The sequence below is a fragment of the Ailuropoda melanoleuca genome, chromosome 13, assembly GCF_002007445.2.
Source record: "Ailuropoda melanoleuca isolate Jingjing chromosome 13, ASM200744v2, whole genome shotgun sequence".
NCBI classification, from domain to species: Eukaryota; Metazoa; Chordata; class Mammalia; order Carnivora; family Ursidae; genus Ailuropoda; species Ailuropoda melanoleuca.
Genome location: NC_048230.1, coordinates 49297229 through 49314393, shown reverse-complemented (window position 1 = coordinate 49314393; position 17165 = coordinate 49297229). Strand labels below are relative to the sequence as shown.

General features: G+C 56.4%; 2 protein-coding genes and 1 long non-coding RNA gene across 6 annotated transcripts in view; 2 read left to right on the top strand and 1 right to left on the bottom strand.

Annotated features, from left to right (window-relative positions):
• The window catches only part of LOC117795402, a 38593-nt gene extending 26083 nt beyond the window's left edge, over positions 1–12510 (bottom strand). For both annotated transcript variants that reach the window (XR_004619391.1, XR_004619392.1), the window contains exons 1-2: positions 11983–12510; positions 10267–10449 (exon numbers count right to left, since the gene is read on the bottom strand). This is a non-coding gene — a long non-coding RNA (uncharacterized LOC117795402). The remainder of the gene's footprint in view (positions 1–10266; positions 10450–11982) is intronic.
• Positions 1440–17165, top strand: part of LOC100469231 (neuroendocrine secretory protein 55) — a 52346-nt gene continuing 36620 nt past the window's right edge. The window contains exon 1 of the mRNA XM_019795609.2: positions 1440–2580. Coding sequence (XP_019651168.1) covers positions 1801–2538 — 738 coding nt within the window. The 5' untranslated portion in view covers positions 1440–1800 and the 3' untranslated portion in view covers positions 2539–2580. The remainder of the gene's footprint in view (positions 2581–17165) is intronic.
• The window catches only part of LOC100473680 (guanine nucleotide-binding protein G(s) subunit alpha), a 55470-nt gene continuing 53041 nt past the window's right edge, over positions 14737–17165 (top strand). For 2 of the 3 annotated variants that reach the window (XM_034639839.1, XM_019795606.2), the window contains exon 1: positions 14743–16654. In XM_034639839.1, coding sequence (XP_034495730.1) covers positions 14752–16654 — 1903 coding nt within the window. In that variant the 5' untranslated portion in view covers positions 14743–14751. Of the gene's footprint in view, positions 16655–17165 lie in introns of all 3 variants that reach the window. The other variant, XM_034639838.1, reaches the window with a different exon arrangement.

Genomic DNA, 17165 nt, shown 5'->3' with positions numbered 1-17165 from the left:
CAAGTGGAACCACTTTGTTGACTCGTCCGAGGATTCTAGGAAGATGGGATGGCTCTGAATTACACTACCGTTCAACAACAGGCACTCCGTGCTTTACGAGGGAAGGCATCATGTACAACCCAGAAGCAGCAGTCAGATTACAGACGGAACTCAAGAGCTTTCCAAGGACCATGCTTTCCTGAACAAAGATCACTCCAGGGATTCCCTTTCAGGAGGACATGGAGCTCATTTGATTTTCCAGGGCTGAGAATGGGATGTACTAATTTCTTTCAACCTTTTGGCCTTTGGGGTTCAACATGGTCTATGGGTGTCGAGCTGCAACATTTACCCCAAATGCTCTGATCCACCCAATGGTTTTCTCATGGAGAATTCAAGACAGATTAAATATTGGTGGGCAAGGAGGGATTCTGAGTGGTTTAACGCTCTCATTAACAGCAGATTAGTCCTAAACAGCCTTTCCTTAATGTAAGTTTTTCTTTTTTTTTTTTTTAACTTTACCTTCAGCACCTGGAACAGAGCTTGGCATGTGCTAGGCACTCAATAGATATCCCCTGAATGAATTAGCTTTGTTGAAAACCTATCATGTATGAAATGAAAGAGCCTTAAGGGGTACCCCGTGAGATTTCCTTGATAGCTGACCAGCCTGCAGCGCCCCACAGGGGCAGAGAACAGGGCTGGGCCTACTGAATGTGAGCTCAGGAAAGCCTCCCCCCAACTAGTGGTTCCAGCTAATTAGAGGCTGTCTTCCAGCACATGTTCTCGGCTCGAGCTCATGGCAGTCCACTGATGGGTTCGTGGACTTGCAAACCATCACCCTGTCTGTGGGCCCTTCCTAGGAAAGACGCTTATTTGTCCATGAGGTAATTAGCCAATTGAGACTAGGGGGGGGGTATTTTTCGGAAACGCTCTAATTACAGTCACTATAACAGACCTGCCAGAGGTGGTGTCATGATTAATGACTGCCTGACGTTGCCATCCTCAAACTATTAAGCCCTTGGAAATCGCCCGGGGCTGATCATTAATGCCCATGCACAGACCCCCTTATTTCATTCCGCCGAAAATCTGCAATTTTGCGGTCCTGTTTTTAGCTTCATTTTACCGATAACCCTGGAGTTGGGGAGGGGTATGGACCCCATGGAGAACCCATGCCCAGCTGCCTGAGTACCCCAACCTGTGGCTACCTCGCTCACTTGTTTTGCTCCTTGGCACCCGCCAGACCCCCCCCCCCCCCCCCCCCCCCCCCCCCCCGGCCCTCGCTTCGCCCAAATCCTTTCAAACAAGGTTCCCTCCTGCCACCTGCCGGCCCACTAGGGTCTGCGCCACGGGCTGGGCGCCACCGCGCAGCTCGCGGGGAGGCGCCCCCGCCTGCTTACTGCACATGCCCGGCAGAAGTCCGGGCGCGCAACTTTGCAGAATCTCTCCGCCGCGTCGCTCCCCGCCTCAGTCTCCTCTTTCCTCTCCCAGGCGAGAGGACCAGCGGAGGCACCTCTCCCGAGTCTTAGACTGCAGAGTCTGAGACTTAGAGAGAGGAGCACAGGAGGAGGGAGACTTTTTCTCCCTTTTCCCCCCATCCCTTCTCGCTCAGAGAGGCAAGCAGGGGTACGGAGCTTTAGAAAGTTGAGTGGTCAGGAAGGTAGGTGTTTCCCTTTTCCCCCTCATACCGAGGTGGGGCTGGGACCTCCGGACCCAGTTTCTCACCTCGTGGGGTGCATCTTTTTCGGCTCTAGCAGCCAATGCGCATCGGAGCCGCTGTCTGCAGAGCCAGAGGGCGGGTGGTCTTCTCGGTGTGCGCCTAAGAGAATGGATCGTAGGTCCCGGGCTCAGCAGTGGCGCCGAGCTCGCCACAGCTACAACGATCTGTGCCCACCCATCGGCCGCCGGGCAGCCACCGCGCTCCTCTGGCTCTCCTGCTCCATCGCGCTCCTCCGAGCCCTTGCCACCTCCAACGCCCGCGCCCAGCAGCGCGCGGCCGCCCAGCAGCGCCGGAGCTTCCTTAACGCCCACCACCGCTCCGCCGCCCAGGTGTTCCCTGAGCCCCCCGAATCTGACCACGAGCACGAGGAGGGAGACCTCGAGCTGTCCCTCCCCGAGTGCCTAGAGTACGAGGAAGAGTTTGACTACGAATCTGAGACCGAGACCGAGACCGAGTCTGAAATCGAATCCGAGACCGACTTCGAGACCGAGCCTGAGACCGCCCCCGCCACTGAGCCCGAGACCGAGCCAGAAGACGAGCGCGGCCCCGTGGTGCCCAAGCACACCACCTTCGGCCAATCTCTCACCGAGCGTCTGCACGCTCTGAGGTTGCGGAGCCCCGACGCCTCCCCGAGTCGCGCGCAGCCCAGCACTCAGGAGCCCCAGAACACCAGACAGGGGGAGGAGCCCGAGGACAAGGATCCGAGGGACCCCGAAGAGTCTGAGGAGCCAAAGGAGGAGGGGAAGAAGCAGCAGCGCCGCTGCAAGCCGAAGAAGCCCACCCGCCGCGACCCATCCCCGGAGTCCCCTTCCAAAAGGGGACCCATCCCCATCCGGCGTCACTAATGGAGGACGCCGTCCAGATTCTCCTTGTTTTCTTTGATTCAGGTTAGTTGCCCACGCCAAACCCGAGAACCTGGGGTCGGTGTGGGAGCCGCGGGAGGAAGGGAGGGAGAAGGAAAGGCAGGTTAGGAGGAAGGCGGGAAGACAGTGGACTCAGCAACCCTGCCCCGGGAAGTGGGGGAGCCAGGGCGAGCTGGGGAAAGCTCCCCAGGACGCTGGGAGGATGCCGGGAGCGCCCAGGTGGCCAAAGGCTTGTTGGACGGGGGGCGCCCCGTGCGCCCCGCTGGAGACAGCCTGAAGTCTCCGAGCTGGTGTCCAGGACTCGCGACTGAACCCCCGGCGCACCCCAGGTTCCGAGTTGCACACCCATAAGGCACGGGTAAGTCACTTGTTTTACACGTTTTCCTCTTAAACACTAGTCTCAAACCAGTTGGCCTCGGCAGGCGCCCGAAACGTGGTTCTAAGGTGCGCGCGCCAACTTCCACCATGCGGAGAGCAGCCGCGCTGTAGCGACACTGTTGCAATGTGCGAAAAGTAATCACACTGGGATTGGGCGAGAACTCCCGAGACTGCCGGCTCCGGGAAAAGTCGCGCGCGGCGCTTTAAGGCGCTTGGAGCCCAGGTCCCAGCGCTGCCAATTTGGAGCCGCAGGACCTCGGCGCCAGGGCTCCCCGCAGCTGTGCGCCAGTCCTGGCCGCCGCCACCCGCCTCCGGGCGCGCACGGGGCCAAGCACACTGCAAAGAGCGTGCGCACCTGCCCGCGCTCTCCAGAGCAGACCTCTCCAGGCCGGCCAGCGGTTCCCCACGAGCCACGCGTACTTGGAGGGCTGGCAGAGAAGGTAGGGGAGTCTTAGGGGGTGCCCCTACAGGCTACCAGGGTTGCTGGCGCGGGCTTGGTCACGTCGGGGCATCGCTAACATTTTGGCGCAGCTGATCTGGCGGCGGGGCTGGGTGCAGCTTGGCTGGAGAGGTCAGGGACTGTTTGCGCAGGGCCCTGGGAATGGAAGAGAGGGGCTAAGAGGCCCGCGAGGCGGTGCCGAGCGGAAGGGTAAAGCGGCACAAGAAACCGGGCTGGAGAGGGGTTCGCGTCTTTCATCTGGATACCCTACAATGCGTTCCCAAAGAGCGCGGCACCGCCGAGCTGGGGAAAGGTGTTGGATCCGATGCAAGTCCTTGGGTGATCGGTCGAGAGGGGGCAGGGGCCGGCGGCTTGGGCAGCCTCGGGGAGGGGAGGCGGCACACCGGCCATTTTCAGCTCGGGTGGAGCTAAGTTTGGAATCTGTAACCTGGAGGTGAAACCGCCCTGCTGTCAGAGGACAAAAACGGCTGCAGTCCGGTAACGCATCTTCGGTGCATAACGTGTGCCTTACTCGCCAACCCTGGAGGAGAAGACTGAGAAGTGAAATATATTTTACAAAACCTCACCCAGTATGGAAATTGAGCTTTTCTCAGTGCGCGCGCGTCTCGGTTTGCGCCGATTTGAGCTAGTCTGATGAGAATGATGGGGGTGGGGGGAGTGAAGCGTTTTGAGGCTTGAAATGAAAAGATCGGTCGGGTTATAAGGTGAAGCCAGAAGGAACACTTTCCACGGTCTTCCTTCCAGGTCTCCTCTAGGAAGGGCGTCGCGGTGCCCCTGAACTTAGTTCTGCCGGGTGCGCGCCGACTAATGACTGTTGGATGCCTTTACGGTCTTAACTAGTAAGTCCCAGGAAGGCACTCAGTGAGCAGGGGGCTTCCTTGGGCAGCGGGCAAGTGTCAGAAGTCTGGAGGCTGCCGAGTACTTGGAGAAGGGCCAGGCGTGCCCTGCCTTTGGCTTAAACGTGTGAGATTGCCTAAGTGAGATGGAGCCCCCCAAGTCGAAATTTCTACTCCACATAAACAGTGCCGCGTTCCCTTTCTGTGGCGTTAAGTGTTGCTTTTCCTCCGGTAACGTCTTAGCAGCTTGAGTTCACCGAGTAAAATGTGTCTAGTGAATGTGCAGCGAAGCCAGGGTTTGGGTTGGCTTGTCTGGTGTGCTTTTCAGTGTGGGAGCACTCTTCCCAGACTGGGTAGTCTGGGGACCCCGTTTTCCTGCAGAGCTAGGTTTTTCATTAGAGAAATTAGCATGTTTTGTTGCAGGAAGAATAAGTTTTTTAAGAAGTCCTCAGTGCCTAAGCACACACTGTTCACGCCAATCGTCTGTTTTTAAACAGAAGCCTGCATATTGGGAAGCTTGCTTTCTTAACTGTAAGCAATACACCAAGCTCATTACTGGGGAGGGGGTGGTCCCCATCTAGGAACACACAAATATTTGCCCTCTTTCAGAGGCACTCCTCCCTATAAACTGCCTGACTGTGAAAGTCTGTTGCCCACCCACACACCCCCTCCCCCACTCAGTTCCCTTCTCCCACCTTCCACCCACTCTCTACCCCCCCACCCCCCTTCCAGGGTGGAGAAGCCATTAGGGACTACACAGAACAGCTGAGGAATATGCCAAACTCCTACGATGTGCCTGGGACCCACCCGAGGATGGGATTTTGCTGTATAGACACTTCAAACCCTCTTTCTACCTGAGACACTGGTGCTCCACTGCCCTCCCCCCTCCACCTCTGCCCCCAGGCATTTCTGGCAAGTTCTTCCAAGCATTCCCAACTCACTAGTCCCCAAACTGGCCCTTTGTCCCACCCGGCTAAACTGGGGTTAGCATTTGAATGGGCTCACTGGCCCTTTCAATTTAGGTGCGGTGTGTCTGGGGAGGAAATGCACTCAGAAAAACCCAGACCTTCTAGTTGACCACCGAAGTGAATTACTAGCTGGTTGTAGTATCTTCCATGGAGAGGGGGAGGAGAATAAAGCTAGTTAAAGGTGATGGTATGCTCTGGCATTTAGGATTTTCCTTTACTGCATTAATCATTTACTTACTAGAAATTTGCTTTTTCTTGGACAAAGTTCCTCTTACAACTGAACTTTTTGAGTTGGAAAGTCACAGCAGTGTTCAAATATTGTGTGCTGTCAACCAGCTGGCGGAGGTTTCCTTCTAAAGTTTGGCAAACAAAACTTTTATGTTTATCAGAGTTCAAGAGCTGGGAACTGTAAAGTTTCGAAGCATTTTAAGAGGATGTTTCTTTAATGCGCCAGAGGCTTCCCCCCCCGCCCCCCCGCCTGGAACTGCTTACAGCCCTTTGCTCTTTAGCCCTCACTTGTAGCAGCTGGGGGAGAAGATTTCATGAGGAAGCTGAAACTTCAGTGTGGGTAGGAATGAGGTCTTTTCCTTTGTTTTAGTAATCTGAATGGATTTTACGTAATTTACCTGTGTTATCACTGCTCCTTATGCAGAGGGAAGCTACTGAGGGGAAACTGAGCAGAAACCATGGTGTTGGGGAAAGTATGTATCTTAACAGAAAGGTGACCTATAACAAAAAACCAAATTACTAAAATCAAATTACGCTTCCAGAGGCGAGTGATGTCATATGCCAGCTCAAGTGCTGCCCTTCTCTTAGAAATTGCCCAGCAAAGGAGATGAGATCCTCAAATTACATCTTTAATCCCCATGTTCCAGACTGAGAGATGGAATTCCTTGTCCTGCTCTGCGGAATTTTGACACTAATGACTGTTTCCTAAATCTGGATGCCCCAGAGATGGACAGCAGGACCTAAGAATCTTCTAAGCCTGGTCCCACCCAGTTGCCTTGGGTCAGACCCAGCACCTCCCTGCCTCTGTTTCTTCACATGGAAAATGAAGTATTTCCTAGCATCGCCTTCAGCTCCAAATGCGTGGAGGTTGATTAAGCCAGGGTTGCCCAATTTGACTCCATCCATGATTTTAACACTAATGGGGCCAAAAAAATGTGCAAGGTCGATCAAATAAAAAGCATCAGTTGTGAGGCAAATCTGTTTTGTGTTGCTCTGATTTCGATTTTATCCAGTCTTTTTTTTTTTTTTTTTAGAATGGGTGGCCAAAAAAAAAAAAAAAGTTTAAAAAGGCGAGTTAGAGAATACAGAATCCCACTGTGTCTTGTTACTAGCCTGAAGGGGAAAACACCGGCCCGTCCTTCAGAGCAGATCTCTAGCGGGCATCTTCTGTGTGCTTGTTTCCCTCCCCTGCTCTCCCTGATCTTTGTGTGTGAAAACAAGCTTTTCCGAGTGGGAGCAGCAGCCTTAAGCCAGCGTTGCTCTGAGTACTGCAGCCTGGAGACGCTCACCGCTCTGGGAGAGCGCAGTCTGACAGCAGTGCTGGCTAACTGACCACAAGTGTTGAATATATTATTTGGTAACGCTTAGAAGTGTCCTGATTAGGCCAGACCTGCAAACACGGCTCAGAGGCTGCAGCTAGTTAGGATAAACCAGTTTCCTCAGCCTTTGTGTTTGTTTTTATTATCCTTCCCTCCCAGGGGCTTTTTCAGACTTTTTTCCCCATAATTGCTCCTCCCATGAAATTTTAATACCACAGTTATAGAGATGTATTGGATATCTGTTTCTACATGGCGAGACCTTGTAATAGCTAAGGTTTTTTTGGTTTTTTGGGGTTTTTTTTTATTTTGTTTTTGCATTTCCCCCTAAACCAATCTTCCCTTGTTGCAAATGCGTAGGATAACAAAGCAAATGTTTAAAAAAAAAAGGTCAAATTAATAATTTGACCTCCCATTTTTGTTTTTTGTTGTTTTTTTTGGCTACATATTACAAGGCTATATATATGGTAAATTTTACTAATATTTGATTTTCCTTTTTTAAAAACATCTCACCCCCGCCCCCAACCCCTGACACCGGTCTGGTGCTAGTGCCCAGCTAATTCAGAGCAGAGGAGCCAGAGGGAACAGCCTAGTGCCTTAGTTCTCCCCAAGGCCAAGAGTCTGCAGTGCAGGGCCTCCGTCACCTGTTGACAGGGCTCAGCCAGTCACGGCAGGGCATCCAAGAGGAGCTGGCGCCATGGCACCCCACACCTCCCCCCTGCTTGCCCGCAAAGTCCCTGTTGCAAGGTAGAATTGGGGAGGCTGCCTTCCTTGCTTCGCCTGTGGACATGGCCTATTTTTATTCTACGAGCTTATTTTAGGGTAAGCATGCTGCAAATTAACGGGGCCACGAATATCAGAAAGACTGGGGTGCGACTAGGCTGCGTGCACAGATGGGAAGGGGTGTCCCTAATGTGTGGGAAGAGTTGAGAACAACAAAGGGAAAGGAAGGTTTGGGGGATGGAGCACAGAAAAAACTGGAAGATGGAGACAAGAACACTGGGGACGAAAGAGAAGATAGAAGATAAGATCTGGAGATAGGAAGTCACAGAGCCCACACATGCTAGGGCTATGAAGAGTCATATGAAGAAATAAGGAGAGATTCAGGGAGAAGAAGGTTTAGGGGAGACTTCACGGCCATCTTCAAAAATCTGGTGGCAGCAGAAGCAATGTCAGGAAGAGCATTTCTAATAGCCACACCTGGCAGTGGAGGACCACCGCCCCCCTCTTCCCGGGGATTGCAGAAGAGGCACTCGGAAGGTCCCTTTCCCTTAGAGGGTCTCTACACACCTGGCCAGAAATTTCAGTTTTCTAGGTGGGCTTTTTGTACATCTTCCTCAATTGCTTTGACCAAATGGAAAGATTTAAAACCTAGGAAATCCTGTTGTAGAGCTCAGATGCTAAATCTTGGCTTTCAGTTCAGGGAGAGGCCCCAGGTCTCAAATTGGCCAAGGACTTGGGCCAGCTGAAGATAACCTGTTTCTCCCCCACCCCAGGCAAGAATGGGTTCTCAGCACCCTGGCTTATGCTGCTGTCTCCATTCCAGCTCAGGTGGAGAATGCACTCAGGGAAACTGAGGCCATGCACAAACATAAAATATACCATTCCCCTCACATTCAAATTAAGGTGCCTGGAATTCCCACCATGATTACTGAAATTTTAAACAGAGCTTCCACTAAAGCCAGATGTATCCTCAGGGATTCCCTCTTGCCCTTCTAGCCCCCACTTTTACTCCTCTTAGTCCCCCTTCCCAGGGCATTGTTCATCTTTTCTGGAATGGCCACTTCTCCCCTCCAGATTCTCTGCTGCACCATCAGCTAGCCTAAAGAAGGAGTCCACAGCCCAGTTCAAGCGACTGTCGAGACGGTGTGGACCCACCGTACCAGCACGGGTGGTCAGGACAGCCGTACGCCCGGCTGCAGCAGAAATGGGTAGTAGCCCTTGCCAAGTGGAGGGCTGCTGAGTTTAGCTTGTGAGCTGCATGAAGGGGTCTAAACTCCTGACAGGAGACCCTTGGCCCCTGGGGCTCCAGCTCAGGGCTTTTTAATCTGAGCACATCAAGTATTTTCTGAAGTCTGGTTCTGACTGTCTTTAGGATCAGCCCTAACCTCCATTCGAAGCATTTTTCTCTTGAGCTGGCATTTGCCTGAAAACAGCCTGGTCACGCAGACCCTTCTGCAAACAGCAGCAGGCTGCTGCTGCCTCCACCGGCCAAGGCTGGCAGAGGAGATGCTGGAAGGTAGAACGATGGGCACAGCAAGTCTTAATTGAACAGTAATTAACTGAACAGCTTCAAAGTCTTATGGCTACTCACTCAGCCCTCAAAAAACATTTGTCACTGGGAGGCTGAGAAACGGAATAGTTGCCTCAGTTCTTTTCCCCAGTTCTCTCCTTTCTGCTTTTGCTTTTTTCCTCACAACTGGTGAAAAGGTTCTCCTTTTCCTCATTTGAAAGAAAGCCCCTGACAACAGGGACAGAGGTGGTCTGCAGAGACAGCTCTTCTGCAAATGGCCCCCTGCCCCAAGCCATAGGCTAGGAGGAAATCCCACTGCCAAAGAAAGATCTTTTTCCTGGTTTCTGCTCCCTTCCCTCTCGACCACCTCCTTCCCTGTCTACTTTCTCATTCTCGGATACAGGGGTGAACCAAGAAAGAAAGTTGACAGGCAGCTACTTAAAACTTAGACGTGCCTTGTGCTTTTGGCAATGAGTAAGAATCCCCAAATGTAAGCATCCTAACAGCCGTCTGCTGATTATACTGTGTGCTGGCGGGGAGGTGTCGATATAGCAGGAAGATTGAGTTTGGGAAGCCTAGGGCACCACATGGGGTCACCAAGGAAGGGGGCCACGTCCCTGCAGATGGCAACAGTGCCGCTCGGAGAGCCCACAGTGAAGAAATACGTTCTTTCCATTGGGGGTTGCTCGTTTACAGAAAGCAGCCAATATTCCACCTGAGGCCCCTGGGCCATTTGGTAAACAGGAGGACTTTCCTCAAAAAATGCAGTTTAACTGAAACGTGAGCAGTGTTGGCTGCTCCTTTCTTAATTCATCGAGTGTAGAAAATCTATTCTTTTTAAGTAGCTGAGGATACACAACTTCCCAGAAACCTTCGCCTGGATTTTGACAGCCAATCCTTTCCTTCTCTGTGGATATACCATCTCACCGCACTCCCTGTGGGAACGGGGCCCAGAGCCTGGCACGCAGCTTCTGTCCTTCGCCCCAGCTCCCCATTCTCCCAGGCACCCTGACGAGCCTCACCTTGCCTTCCTCTTTGTGATCTGTGTCAGCTCATTCACCGACCTTCCTTCCTTGTTCCTGCTTATTCCTATCAAACAGTGACCTCTGTCCCTGAGAGAAATCCATCCAGAACTGGAGATCTGGACTCGGCTGCCCACCACCACCTGTAACTGGCCATCTCCATCCAGGGCAAGGCCACAGTTCTGTCTTGAGCCAGAAAGCTTGTCAGACAGCCCCACCAATCACAGCAGCCCCCAATCAACCCACCCGCTGTCGCCCCCAGCACTTACCACACCGGGCTCCTCGGGCGGGTCCCTGTGGTCAGGCGCGCCAGCTGCCTTTCATGTCAGCCAGCTCCTCAAACATCTGGCCACACTTCTGAGGTATTCTCGGGTCCCACTCTGTTCTGTGGTTTCAGCTTTGAACCCCTTCATGTAAGGGATTTGGGGTTTTCAGACTCTGGTGGCCAATCCCTTCCAGGGCAGTGGGGGGGAAGAGTAGACAAAATGGGGAACACTAGAGTTAAATAGTGGGATTTTTTTTCTTCCCAGTCCTCATTTACCTTTCAATTAAGGTGATTCCTATTCAAGTCCAAGGGTCCTTTCTCAGCCTACGGCAGTGGTTTCATCCGGGGGCGATTTTGCCCCCCAGAGGACATTTGGCAAAGTTTACAGACATTTTTGGTTGCTACAACTAAGGGGCTGCTACTGGCATCTAGTGGGTAGAGGCCAGGGGTGCCGCCGACGCCCTAGAGCGCCCAGGACAGTCCGCAGCGGAGTCAGCTGGTCCCGATGCGGACCGTGCAGAGGCTAAGAAGCCACAGTCTCCATTAGGCACTCCGAGCACCTCTTAGATTCTCCCCTCCGGCATACCCCCACCAGTCCCTTCTGAGCCCACTGCTCTCTCCCGAGACATCTTTCCTTTTCCTCTCCAGTGCTCTGAGTGTTCAAGATTCTATCACCAAATATATTCTTCCCCTCAAGGCTAGTCTCTGATCCAGTCATTTCATACCCTGTAAGGACGGCTATCACTTTGAACTTGGGGTCTTTACCTTCCTTCTAAACTTCAGACCCACCCTCTTAAATAATAGGCTGCCTGACTGCCCATCCTTCCTTCACCTCTGCCAAGTCTAAAACCAGAGTGGCTCCGCCACCACGCCAGCCCCTCCCCAGATCCTGTGGACTTCCTGTGTCACTTGTGTGTCCCATCACCCAAGTGCCAGACTTTGGCTTCTCCACCTTTTGTGCCTTTGTGGCACAGAAGCTGCTAAAGGGCCCTTTGGGATCCCTCTTGAGTCCCTTCCTTCAGCCTTCCCACTACCTTAGACGATGCAACCAGCCACAGCTTCCACTGTTCTTGCCATCAGGACCATCCCCCCGCCAACTGCTTCCATCTTTACTAAAACTAGCCTCAAACCCTACTTGAAGTACAGAAAATGTTCAACATCTGCTCTGTTTCCTACCAAAACCACCTCAAAAGTGCTTGCCCTTTAGTTTCCAACTATCCCCGGAGAGATCCTATCCAATTTGTCCTGCTTTCACTCTTACTGCCCCTCCTAAGACTCCACACGGTGTCCCTTGCTTCCCCCTATTGGGTCTTGCTCAGCTCAGGGTAGGCCGGCATCTCCCATTCCTCCCATTCCCCCCATTGGTAGGCCAGGGCCCTGCCCATCCATGCAGGCCCATCTGAAACGCCATTTTCCCCATCAAGACTTTCAGGGTCCCCCACCCCCAACCCCAGGAGAGGTCTTTCCTATCATTTTTATGTTCCTTATCCTTTAGGATGGAGGGCGGGTATCTACCCAGCCTTTATCCCCTCAATAGTTTGCTCTCCAGGCGAAGGACCAAGATACCAAAGAGTGTTGAACAAAGGGGTCCCACACACCCATGAGGATATCAAACAAGGAGACCCTGAACCCACTCCTTGATGGACAGTGCTTGGGAACAGAGTCCAAGCGTCGTAGGCAAACCGCCCCTTTGGGGCTCCAGACCCCAATGTCTACTGACCTTCTAGCTCGGCAGGGCACAGGATCCCTGGGGCCTCAACTCCTTATCCGTCTGGGACTGCACCTCTGCATCGGGGCAGTGAGCCCAGTCTCTCCTCAGGGTCCTGGCTCTCTACCTCCAGGCCCTAGACATTTTCTTCCTCCTCGCCTGGCCTCAGCGGCGGTCCCCTAGGTCGGGTGGGTTTGCCCACCGCCACCAGCGACTCCTAGGGTTGGCCCCTGACAGCCCCCAACCTTCCCTTCCAGCCTTGGTGACTTGGGACTTTAGGAAGAGTGACCCCACGGCGCCAGCCCGCCTCGTGGCGTCCCAGGCCTGGCCGCCATACGCCCGCCCACCAGCTGCTTCCAACCACCCCAGCAGCACAGCCTCTTAGGGCGTTCCAACGCGGCGCCCCCTATTGGACCTCCCATTCATATCCGGTTTCCGGTCCGATGCCCCCTGCTCATTCGCCAGGCAACCTTGATTGGCGTGACCCCAGCCCAATGGCTGACCCAGCGCTGGGGTCGGAGGGGAGTGAGTGGACGGTCGCGACCCAGTTGGCCCATTCAGTGGACGCTCAAATGGTTGAGCCGTTGCGCGTGGGGATAGTTGGACAAAGTTTGAGCCAAAGTTCAGCTTGGCATTTCCAAGTGTGTAGACCCGTAGTCCTGACATGATACGCCTTTGGGGGACCCCACACGTTGCCCAGAGTCCGACTTTGTCAGCTTTCCTCTGCAGCATGGCCACGTGGATGGTGGATGCGGGGCAGTGATGCGCCGCGGCTGTGGTCCCATCGTTCTAAAAGGGATGCGTTAGACTTAACAAGATTGAACGGTGCGTGGTTCACCCGCCTGCGGCTCGTAGATACAGCGATCCAAGCAGTGCTCCCGCTCACCACAGCCCAACCCTTGTAGCACTCATCCTGCATCTCTCTCCCGCCCGCCCACCAGGCGACCACCTGCCTCATGCCCGGATGCTTTGTACCCAAAGGTGGCTTGCAGGTCCGTGTCACCCACTGGCGAGACAGACCTCATGCCCGTGTCCCGGGTCGTACGTGACCCGCAAGCAGCAGTTTTTTCCCGCAGCTCAAATCCCTCCGCAGACGCCAGACCCCAGACCCAGAGCAGTGCGCGTGCACGCACCAAGCCCACCCAGGCGGTGCGGGTATTTTCCCCTGCCGGCTCTAAGCCCCGATGAGCTTCGGCGACAGGAGCGCAGCCAGGCGACCGCTGGACTTGTGGCCGGGCTCAGTGCCGCCTCAGAGGGCTTTAGCGTGGAAAAGTGAAGCGGCTGCCTTGGGATACCCATAGCGAAAGGAGAGGAGCTGGAAGGTGGCTGGTGAGGAACTGGGGCTGCTGGCCCACCGACCCTGCAGCCGGCACCCGAGGCGGATAAGCGGCACATGATAGCCGCTGCCGCGGGCGCGGCGCTGTGTGTTTGGGTTCAGTGCGCACAGGGTTGTCCAGTCTCTGAGACCATGCTAAGCCAGCCATAAATCCCAACTGAAATGCCCTTAGCCTTTCCCCAGAACAGTAGGACCCCCGAAACTCTGAGGCCAGCCCTGGATGGGGGTCTCCGTGTGTGTCCTGCGTCCCCCCCCCCCCCCCCCCCCNCCCCCCCCCCGCCCCGTTCCGTGCCGCGGCAACTACCACTTAAAGGGTCTCGGTTGAACGCGCGCCCAAGACCCTCTTAATTCCCCTGCATCATTATCCACATAAACAGGGGAAACCCTTGCCCGAGCCACCCTAGGCTCCTGCGAGGACCCCCAGAGAGTGGTGGGGATGGGGATGGGGGACATCTAAGTGCTTCACGGGAGCCAGTTTCGGCAAGTCGGCAAACAAAAGCTGCATAAGCGGTGGAAAGTAGCCCAAGGCATTTTAAAAACAAATTAGGTGCGCACACCCGGCAGCCCCTCGCCCCTCGCCTCCAGTCCGCTCCGCCGGTGGGCTCACGACCACCTGTCGCATCCCCGCGCGCACCCGCGCCCCCTTCCCACGCGCGCAAAGCCTTGCACTCTGGACTTAGAGCTTGAGATGGGAGGCTGCCCGGGTGTGGGGGCTACAGCTTAGGGGTTCAGGGGTATCCTGGGGTGATGAAACCCTCCTGCAGTCCCCCCCCCCCCGAGAGTCATTTGGGTATGGGAGGGGGGAGGGTTTCAGCTCCTGCGCTCAAGCAGCCTGGGGCCCACGTCTTGCGTCACGTGTCCCGCAACGCAGGAGAGCTCTCTCTCTCTGACCAGGGGATAAGAGAGGAGAAAGACTCCAAATCAGTCAGGAGAGGAGTGGAAGGAACCAAAACATCCCTGCGAGGCCTGTGCTCATCAGCCCCCTTACCCAAAGTCCAGGGCTGCCGGCGCCAGGATCCAGCTCCCGGAGCCTCCTCAGAACCGGGGCCGGCGTCCTCTGGTGGCAGAGAGGGAGCACTACGAGCGATTTTCGGACCGAATCGGCACGCTCCTCAGATCCAAGCAGGCGGGGCTGGCCTGGAGCAGAGAGAGAGAGAGGAGGGGACAAGGGCAGACCAAGTGGGGGGGGGGCAGGAGACAGCCTGAGGGGATAAAAAGTGGCCAGGAAGGAGCCAAGACTCCACCAACAACAATAGAGTTGCTTCCGCCACTGTCTTGGGTTTGAGGCCCTGAACCCCCAGACCTCAAGAGGGTTGGAAAGTGAGGTTGAAGAACTTTCTAGCTGGTACTTTGAATTTTTTTGAAAAAAATTTTTTCACCCTAGTTCGGTTGGGTGCTCCGTCTTACGGGGCCCCAAGTTTATTTTAAGAGTCCGCCACCGTGTTATGGGCATGCGCAACTGCCTCGACGGCAATAATATGTCAGGACAACGCGATATCCCCCTTGAACTCGGGGAACAGCCCCAGCAACCATCTTTGGAGGCCCCAGGGGCAGCTGCCTCCAGTCCTGGGCCTGGCGCAGCCGAAGAGATGGAGACCGAACCGCCTCACAGCGAGCCCGTCCCCATCGAGATTGAAGGCGAGACCTGTGGACCCTCAGAGGTCTCCAGGCCCAACTTCCAGGACCTGGGCCAGGCCATCGAGGAAGCCAGAGCCCATGGAGGCTACAGCCCACCTCCTGAGGAAGCCATGCCCTTCGAGGTTGAGCAGCCCAGCTCAGGAGGCTTCTGGCCTACCTGCGAGCAGCGTGGAGACACCACTGGGGCCCGTGCAGGCCTTGAGGTCTTCAGCCCAGCACTCATGGAGCACGGAGCCTTCGGTGATGCCGGACCAGGCCTGGGAGGCTACAGCCCTCCACCTGAAGAAGCCATGCCCTTTGAGTTTGAGCAGCCTGCCCAGGGAGGTGGCAACCAGCCTGTCCTGCAGGTCTCAGACCTTGCTCCAGGAGGCCCAGGTGCGGGGGCCTTTAGCACTCCTCCCCAGGAGCCCCAAGCTCTCAGACCTGCAAACCCAGGCTTCAGAGGAGACAGCAGCCCTCCCCCTGAGGAGGCTGTGCCATTTGAGTTTGATGGAGCAGCCTTTGGGGACGACAGCCCACCTCCCGGGCTCCCCCGAGCTATCCCACAAATCGACGGCGGCGGTGGCGGCGGCCAGTCCTCGGCAGCCGAGGTCCCGAGTGCGGTCCTCCTCGCTCCCGCCGCAAACGAGCCCCCCCTCTGGGTCCCAGGCGCCATCGGCAGCCCATCCCGAGAGGCTGTCAGATCTCCTGCACACTTCGCGGGCGACAGCCCCCCGATGGAGATCTCCGGACCCCCGCTCGAGATTGGCAGCGCCCCCGTTGGGGTCGACGACGCTCCCGTCAACATGGACAGCCCCCCAATCGCGCTTGACGGCCCGCCCATCGAGGTCTCCCGAGCCCCAGTTAAGAGAGAGCGAGCAGAGGGAGAGAGACCCCCAGTTGAGGGAGAAGCAGCCGAGATGGAAGGAGGCTCAGCCACCGCTGCTGCGGACGGAGGAAAAGTCTCCTCTCCGGGGGTCGGAGCCCCTGACGCTGGGGCCAAGCCTGCTTCTCCAGCCGCCGGGGCAGCCGCTGCCGCCCCTGACGCTCCAGCCGCCGGGGCTGCCGCAGCCGCCCCTGACGCTCCAGCCGCCGGGGCAGCCCCAGACGCTCCAGCGGCTCCAGCCGCCGGGGCAACCGCTGCCGCCCCTGACGCTCCAGCCACCGGGGCTGCCGCTCCAGCCGCCGGGGCAGCTTCTGCCGCCCGGGCAGCCCCTGCCGCCCCTGCGTCTGGAGCCCGACCCAAGCTCCGCTTCCTTAGACCCCCCAGCCCCGAGATCCAGGCTGCCGATCCGCCTACTCCGCAGCCTACTCGCGCATTTGCCTGGCGGGGCAGGTCTGGCCGCAGCCGCGACGACGACGAGGGGTCGGTCAGCAGCGACGACGACCACAGCAGCGATGAGTCCGACGATGGGACCTCCGGATGCCGCCGCTGGCTGCAGCCCCGGCGAAATCGCCGCCGACGAAAGCCCCGGCGCAACTTGCTCCGCAACTTCCTCATGCAGGCCTTCGGGGGCTGCTTCGGCCGATCTGAGAGCCCCCAGCCCAAAGCCTCGCACAGCCCCAAGGTCAAGAAGATTCCTCTGGCGGAGAAGCGCAGACAGATGCGCAAGGAAGCCCTGGAGAAGCGCGCCCAGAAGCGCGCAGAGAAGAAACGCAGCAAGCTCATCGACAAACAACTCCAGGAGGAAAAGATGGGGTACATGTGTACGCACCGCCTGCTGCTTCTAGGTAATGCGGCGGACTCTGCCCGCGGGGAGCAGGGCCGCTGGGGGACCCCGGGAGGGGGTGGCAAGGCTGCCCGGTGGAGCTCAGGGCCTGGCAGCGGGAGGAGGGGGTCCAGGCCGAGGCGGGAAGAGACTGCTAGAAAGTTCCAGCGAGGGGCCCTAACTTTACCCTGGGAGCGGGAGGGGGCCTCGGTTGGGCTTGGGTGGCCGAAGTATGTGCCCTCCAGGGAGAAAAGTGGTGCCGAGCAACACTGAGGGTCGTTTCCGGCTGGACAAGCCAGCGCCAGCGACCGTAAGATGCCCCCGAGTCCTGGGGTGGGGGCCGGCAAGAAAGGCGGGGGCTTCAGGTGAGCCAGGAACTGCCGGGGAGGGGCCCCAGGGTTCCCCAGGCTAGGCCGGTTGGGGCCGTGGTGGGCTGGGGTCGTTGGGGAAGGTGCGCCCCCGCCTCGCCTGGCACTGCTGCTTGGACTCAGACAGCTTGTCGTTGGTGTGTGTTGGTGTCCATATTGTGTCCG